General features: G+C 35.4%; 1 protein-coding gene across 1 annotated transcript; it reads right to left on the bottom strand.

Annotated features, from left to right (window-relative positions):
- Window positions 1-5,213: 5,213 nt before the first annotated feature.
- LOC108201356 (protein FAR1-RELATED SEQUENCE 5-like) lies at window positions 5,214-8,173 on the bottom strand. The gene is made up of 5 exons (XM_017369649.2): window positions 8,015-8,173; window positions 7,819-7,964; window positions 6,976-7,252; window positions 6,325-6,888; window positions 5,214-5,810 (listed from the first exon to the last, which is right to left on the bottom strand). Exons 1-5 carry the CDS (start codon window positions 8,171-8,173, stop codon window positions 5,214-5,216), a joined length of 1,743 nt encoding a protein of 580 aa, XP_017225138.2.
- Between the last annotated feature and the right edge of the window lie 325 nt (window positions 8,174-8,498).

Below are 8,498 nucleotides of genomic sequence, written 5' to 3'. Positions count from 1 at the left end.
GGGTGTTCAAGGACCTCATTTCCAAGGATGAGAAGTATCCAATTCAGAGGCCCCTTCTAATTCCAGCTCCAGTTAGAGCTAGGATGGATTTGCCACAACAACAACAGCCTCAACCTCCAATTTCTCCTTCAGCCACTAAACAACCCAAATCCTCTGCATCCAAGTCTAAAAAGGCTACAAAGTCTGATGAAAATCCCTCTACTAAGAAGACCAGAACCTCTGTTGCTACACAAGTTCTGAAGACAAAGTCTGATAAACCAGCAAACTCTGATGCTGCAAACTCTGATGCTGTAAACACTGAAGCAGCTTCTCCACCAAAGCAGAAAAGAAGGAGACTTGTTGCAGCTTATGATTATGAAGATCTGGAAGCACCTCCTGCAACAAACTCTGAACCTTCACAGGCTAGTCCTCAGCCAAAGACAGCTAGATTTAAAAGAAGGGCTAACAAGCCTAAGAGGGCAAAGGTGCCCATTACTGAGATCACAGACTTTACTGTTGATGAAGAGCAAACACCAACTACTACTATTCCAGAATCTTCTCAAGCTCTGATGGTGCATCCTCTTCAAGCTGTTCCAATCTCTGCTGCTACAACATCTACTACATCATCTGAAGTAGATGAAGAGATAAGATGTGAGGAACAAGCTACAGCTGAAGCTGAAACAACAGTGTCTGATTCTCACATTCCAATATCTGATCATGGACACTCCACTCCAACTCCTCATTCTCCATTGAAGTTTCCTGAGGGTGCCATTATTCATGATACAGCACCTGAGAATTACAAGTCAGATGCTGTAGTTGAAGAATCTGATAAGGTAGCATTGGAAGCACTGCAGTCTCTTGCTAAGGCTGGTGAAGAGCCTAGTAAATCAAACTCTGATGCTCAAGAAAAATTTGTTCAAGATCCTGTGGAGAAAGTTGCTGATCCTGCATCTGATGATGATGAGGATGATGAAAGTTCAGATGATGACAATGATGATGAAGTCCCTTTGTCTCATCTACAACAAAAGTGGGAGTCCACCAGCAAATATAATGCCAGGCTGCAGACTCTGAACACAAACTCTGAGCCACTTCCCAGGGATCTTCAGGTTGATCCACCAAGTGAAGTATGGGATAAACTCTGGCTGAGCCACCAGCATTCTCTAGAGCCAACAAAAGCTGAAGATTTCCTATCTATGGCAGAGAATAAAATTACAAACTCTGATGTCATGTCAAGCCTCAAAGCTACAGTTCTTTATCTAAAGACATTTCATCCTGCTCATGCTCAGACATCTAAGTCTATAGATGGTCTCAGAACAGAGGTAGCCAGTTTCAAAGAAACTCAAAATATGGATAAGAAAAGGCATTTGCTACCTCTAAAGGAAGACATGAAGAAGTTGGTGACTGCCAATGAATCTCTGGAAAAGAGGATGTCCACCATTGAGTCTACTCAAGAGAAAATGTCCAAACAGCTTGAAGCCATCCAATCTTCACTTTCTCTGATCACATCAATTCTAATTCCTGATGAGGATGATGTCAAAAAGGGGGAGAGAGTAGCACAAGTCAAATGCAAGTCTACTTCTCAAACTCTGAAGAGAAAGAAAAATGATGATGATGATGATGTGGATGACTTTACAAAGAACAAAAGATTCCAAGCTGCAACTGGTGGAAGAGGTTTAAACTCTGACAGTTCAAAGTCTAAGCAAAGCTCAAAGTCTGCTCCAGTTCCAACTCATAATGTCACATCTGGATCAAAGCAAAGACCAGTGGCTGGATCAGATAAACCTATGACTAATGAAGAACTTGCTAGACTGATATTTGAACAAGAGAATCCAGATGCCAAATTGGATTTGGAGTTGATTGCTGCAGAGGAAGCTGAACTGAAGAAAGAACATGTTGAAGCTATAAACTCTGGTAAAATTCAAAAGCCTGCAAAATCAACTACAAAGCCAAAAGAAAAAGGGATATTGATCAAGGAAGCTACTGTTGCTGATCAGAGTTTACCAGTCAAAAAGGTATACTCTGAAGATGAGTATACATCCAAGGGAAAATGCAAAGTAGATGAACACCTTGAGAAAGGCTGGGTTAAGAAAAAGCCTACAACCTCTGACAAAGATCAAGTTGTAAAGGAAAAGAAAACAGAAGCTGCAATCTCTGACAAAGCTCATGTTGCAGAATCACAACAAGAAAAATTAACCTCTGACACAGCTCAAGTTAATAAGGAAGCAAAGAAAGACACAACCTCTGACAAGGCTCAAGCTGTGTTCAAACCAACAACAACTCCTTTACCAGGATTTGCAAAGCCTAGTCTGATGACTGAGATAAACTTTGAAAAGGGCTCAATTCAACCAATCTCTCATCGAAAGGCAGGAAGAGATAAAGGAGGGCTAGGATCTAAATATGAAAAATTTGATCAGAGTATAGGATCAATGTCAACAGACCCCTCATCTCTCTGTGCTCCCAAGACTGGAGCATTGCAAGAAAGAATGGACAAACTGGATTCAGTCCAACTGGTGAAGAATGACAGAGGAGATAACATTCTTATCTACTTCATGTCTGATGGAACAGTGTTTAGAGTAATTGAAGCTGATCTCTATGCTAAACACTGGGAGGAATTGAGATATGTCTCACACATATTTCAAGTAAAGAACAAGTCATGTCAACACATCTCCAATCTGCTCAAAGATCAAATCAGAAGAAAGATGGGTATTACAGGAAACAAGAATGCTGGACCTTTTATTCCTAAATACTTCAATCATCAAGGACAGCTGGTTGAGATGAAGAAAAATTCAGCAAAAATAGTAACAATAGCTGGAATCAGTACTCTTGCATTCAATGAAGAGTCTGATAAAGCTTACAATATCAGGCTGGATAGAGACATGAGAAGAAACAAGATCTATGATCTTAGAGCTGCAATTTACCAAACTGGAGTTTCAGATCCAGAGCTAAGAGAGATCAAGAGACAGATGATCATAGCACTTGAAGAAGCTGAAAGAGAACTCTTCAGAGGATATCTAAAGACAGCTCATGGTGTCTATGAAGCTAAGGAGTAAAGTATCTGTAAGTTTTAAAAGTTTTCTGTTATATAGCTAAACTCTGTTGCATTTGACTTATCTGTTTTGGCATCATCAATTATCTGTTAACTTGCACATAACATATTTATGCACAAGTTGGGGGAGATTGTTAGATATAATTGATGATTACTAATGTTCTTAAAGTTTGTTTTAGAACAGGAGTGATCAGAGTTTAAGCTGGAAGCTGATCAGAGTTTGATGAAGCTGATCAGAGTTTAGTAAAGTCTGACCAGAGTTTAATAAAGTCTGATCAGAGTTTACATAGTCAAGACTCGTCAGAGTTTACACGTGGAAAGAGCTCAGAAGCGGATATACTTCAAGGAAGGATAGAAGCGGAGGAGTGATTTGCTGACTATGGAAACTAAACAGAAAACAGTAGCAATCTTTGATTGATAGAATACATAGCTGATTTATAGGATATCAAATCAGAGATTGATTTTGTAACTGTGTCTATATAAACACAGAATAGGGTTACTCTATATGAGTTGAGTTATCGAGTACATTGTTAAGAACCCTAGCAGCTCTTAGTGATAATATATAAATCACTGAGAGAGTTTTTATAACCATTCAAGCTTTGTGAATAAGAGTTTACTGCTTTCAATCTCTTATTGTCATTCTGCTTTATTGATTGTGTTCACTATATTAACTTATATAGTGAATTTATAGGACCTAACAATATTAAACGTGAAGCACAGCCTAAGATGTACTATAGCAGAGTTTTGGAGGTTTTGGTAATATATTTTTTTATCCTTCATTCCACTATTATGTATATAAACATGCACTGTTTTAAGTCCACTATACTAATATTTTACTTCTCTTTTACAGCATTCTCATTTTTGCAATTATATAAGTAGGAATGAAAATCCAAATTTGGGATCAAGAGTGCGGAAAATGAAGCCTCGTTTTGTGAGAATGCCATGGCAGACTACTAACAATTCCACAGATTGTGGTATCTTCCTCATGCGCCATATGGAAATCTTCAAAGGAGATATCAAAAACTGGAATACTGACTTAACAGAAGAAGGGGTAAGATTAGTTTCATATTTTACATACTTATATACTGCTTTACATTTTAGTGATATAGCTGACATACTTTAGTGATATACTTAATATAGTTTAGTGATATAGTTAATATATTTAGTGATATAGTTAATATGTTTTAGTGAAATTGATTAAAGTGTATATAGCTTTGTAATTCAAATGTGTATGCAGCATGTCCTTAATTTCTTTTCAAATTGCTCTGTTTATTAGGCTTAAAAAGTTATGTGATAACAAACACTAATAAACAAATTATCATATTGCAGCCAACACAGGATAAACAAATAACTAGGCTGAGGTTCAAGTACAACACAGCAATCCTATCTTCACACCTGAATGAACTGAAAGAGCCTATCACCACAGAAGCTATAGGCTTGTACAACACAGCAGAGAAGCATAATATCATCAACGTCGTCCTAGCTGGAAAAGCTGCAGAAAAGTTTCCAACTAAAAAATCCGGCAAGAGAGTGAAATTCGCGGTGAACTTAATAAGTTCTTTCCACGAAGCAGAAAGGTCGTCTCAAGAAGGACCAACTCCTTCTTAGATTTAGTGCATTGTTTTACTGCACTTTTTTAGAATATTAGAAACTGATTGAACAGAATTATTAGATGGCTGAATTATGTTGAGACTGAAAATGATTTAGTGGTTTGTTTTTGTAAAGATATGGTTATTTTGTTTTTACCATCTCAAAATGCAATGGTCAATATTTGGCTTTTTTACTTTTGTTATTGTTTCATTTTAGTTTTATGATTTTTCATTGGTTTTATTACACAGTAAAGCAGGATATCACTAAAAAACACACATATCACTAAAAGATGTGATGTATACCACTAAATTACACTGATGACTCCACTAAATTATATTACCTATATCACTAAAAACCAACTCATTTTTACTGCAAAACTTGACAAATTCAGTTTATATATTCAATATAAAAACACTAAAAGCCATTAACTGACAATGTATCAGTACTAATATGCTTTATAAAGACAATTTATAAACACTCAAAATGTACAAGTTATAGAACTCAGAAAACATAAAATTGAAATGTACTAAACACTTTATAAAGACAACTGCACATGGTCTTTTAAAAATGAAAATTAAAATAATATTCACAAGATATTCTAAACTACAGCCCCTCCATCCTTCTTTTTCTTTGGACAAGTTCTTGAATCATGAGTGGTTGCCGAGCATTCTTTACATCTTCGAACTCTTTTATTTGCTTTTGTCATTGCTTTCTCTCTATCACTGACAAGCCGCTTGAAATAATTTCCCTTGTTCCTGGAAACAGTTGGTGCAAGAATGGTAACCTCTCCAACCGGCTGTTCACCTACCATAGCTGCCATATGGTACTTCTTAGTAAAATCAACAGCATCTCCATCATACTTTTCAAAATCACTACCTATCTGCTTAATGATTTTGTGAACATAGTCAAGCTTATCGATTTCAATTCCAGCTTTGTTAAGAATCTGACGAAAATCAAACCATAAGTTTGTCAACTTCAACGACACCTGCTCCATTTTAAAATAATCCGAATACACAACATTCGATTCCAATGAAGTGCCACATTCTGCAACTTTCATCCAACGATTAAGCACAAGACTTCTTGGAAATTTTGTGACACCAATTTGCTTCAAGCCGCAAAAAGCATGCCTACAAACAATTCCACACATAACAAATTGTTTGCATGAACATAACGCATGTGATCTGCTAACAGATACCTGCAGATTGAATATTACTAACAATATTAGAATAATAAATCAGAAAATACATCAACCATATACTAATTATGTTTTCACAAAATACAACAGAGAGCAAAATACAACATAGAGCAATATACTAATAAATCATAAATTACAACAAATAATAAAAAACAAATGTGAAAAGCACTGACCACCAGATATGTACCACTAATATATATTCAAGGTATCACTAATATAAAATAAAGATATCACTAAAATACTGCAAATATAACTACCTGAGTATACCATTGTCTACTGCATTCAATACTACGAATATAGCTATCATCATCAAAGAATTGTTACAACTCACAAGACAGCTACTAGTATTTCTTAAACTCACATCACAACTACTAGTATTTATTTAGAAATAAATATTGACCATATGCTAAATTTATCATCAACTTCAACCAAAATCAGTACAATAACACATACCTTAAAAAGTTTACACATTTACAAGAAAAAAATTACTACTCTAAGAAAGAAAAAAACATACCTTAAAAAGTTTATCTTTAACTTTGACATCCTTTATTTCAAATTGAGTTACTCCATCAACTTCTTCACTCATTTTCTTAATCTGCATATCCAAGCAAGATGCCAAAATCTCTTCTTGAACTTTGTAAAAAATTGAACGTGTAAATAGATCTGCTGCATCATCTTCAATGAACCATCTTGATAACATATTTGGCTTGCTTGAGTTAGACTCGTGGTCTAACCGTTCTGTTTCATTCCGCTGCCTATGCATTGCACTCTCAAAACGTATCCAAAACTCACATAAGGTATCACCTTGCTTGTGAAACTGTGAAAAGAAAAAAATTTCACTTTCGGACCTTGAAGTTGTCCTCATCAAACCAAACATAGGACTGTCCCTAAAATAGGAAGGAATCCACGACTTCCTTATCTCATACATATCTGATAACCATTTGTTATCTTCCAATTTAAACTCTTCTATAACTGCTTCCCATCCACTTTCAAACTCATCAATTTCCAAATTTGACGACCATATGTAAGTTTTCATTTTCTCCATAAAGTCCGTTTCCTTACACAAACGATTGCCAAGCTGCAATGAAATGAAAAATTACATAAATATATGACAGTAAGATAAACATACTAGGAAACAAATTCCACAAAACAACTAAAAAAATACCTTAATAGGAAATTTCTGCATGATATGCCACATACAAAGGCGATGCTTGCTAGGAACCAATCCATTCTCACCAGAAAATGAAGCCGGCACAGATATCTTCATTGCAGGGCACTGGTCAGTTATAAAGATAACTGGATTGCGTCCCATTGCCTTGACAAATTGTTTAAAAGCCCAGTTATAATGAGTAACATCTTCTTTCGATAACAAACAAGCAGCAAAGGTGACACATCTATCATGTTTGTCAACACCAGTGAAAAGAGCAAAAATCATATTATACCTGAATAAACATAAAACAGGTTAAAAACCATAATAACTAACATAAAATACATTAAAAGCCTAAAATATACTGCTAAACTACTAAAATATGATGGACATATCACTAAAATATATTTAAGATATCACTAATATAAAATGAAGATATCACTAAAATACTACAAATATAAGTACCTCAGCATACCATTGTCTACTATATTCATTACTACAGATATAGCTATTTTGGTTCTAGAGATCATTACAACAGATCAATCTGAATTATGTGTCTTCTCTTCACCATGTATTTTAATACATAAAAAGACTAATACAAAACGCCAGTGATTTTACAGTGTATAGAGTGAAACTACGAGGTAGATAAATGAATAGAAACAGAGAGTAAAGAACAACAAAAGTCAAATTCATAGTGAAAGTTTCTCACACAAGCAATGCAATTACAAAAAAACAGCCTAACTACTTTAGTTCTTGGTTTCAGACAAAGTACTTATACTATATTATACACAATTATAAAAAGTCTTCTAACAAATATTTCTAGTACTTAAAGGCAGAAAATTAAAAATTACAATCACTTACTTGTTAGTATCAAACGTGGCATCAAATGACACGGCATCACCGTATATTTCAAAGTTTCTCCTACTAGTTGGATCAGCCCAGAAAAGCATAGTCAAATGCCCATCACCATCAAGTTCATAAGCAAAATAAAACGATTTAGATGTCTCCTGTAAAACCTAAATTTGTCAATCAGCATTTGTCCATCCTTTTCACCAACAAATTCTTTTAAATCCCTATCAAAATTCCTGAAATCACGTAATGTTGCACCAACATTACTATAGCCACCTGTCATCTCTTTGACCAAGCTAAATGTCTTGCTGCATCCAATGTTTACTTTCGCAGCGTCAAATACAATATTTCGCAAACTAACCGTCATCTATCTACTAGCTCGCAAAAACTGTCTACCACTTTCACTAGCCAACGGATGATTGTGAAGTTCAACAAAATTAAAGACATAATATCTGTTTTGGCTCATAATTTTCATGACAACTTTCGCTTTACATCCACACCTCCGTGAGACGGTGCGCCTTTGCCTATTTTCTTCACAATGACTTCCATCATTAAATCCCTCCTTACTACAAACAAAATGTTTCAAAATAATAGTCCCATCAGCATCTCTCTTCTCCGTTGTTTTTCGTACATCAAAACCACCTAGCCTCCCATACTCTTTGTAAAACTTGTAAGCCTTATCTAAGCTATCA

This window comes from Daucus carota, chromosome 9 (genome assembly GCF_001625215.2).
Source record: "Daucus carota subsp. sativus chromosome 9, DH1 v3.0, whole genome shotgun sequence".
Taxonomy (NCBI): domain Eukaryota; kingdom Viridiplantae; phylum Streptophyta; class Magnoliopsida; order Apiales; family Apiaceae; genus Daucus; species Daucus carota.
This window is presented reverse-complemented; position numbering and strand designations above follow the sequence as displayed.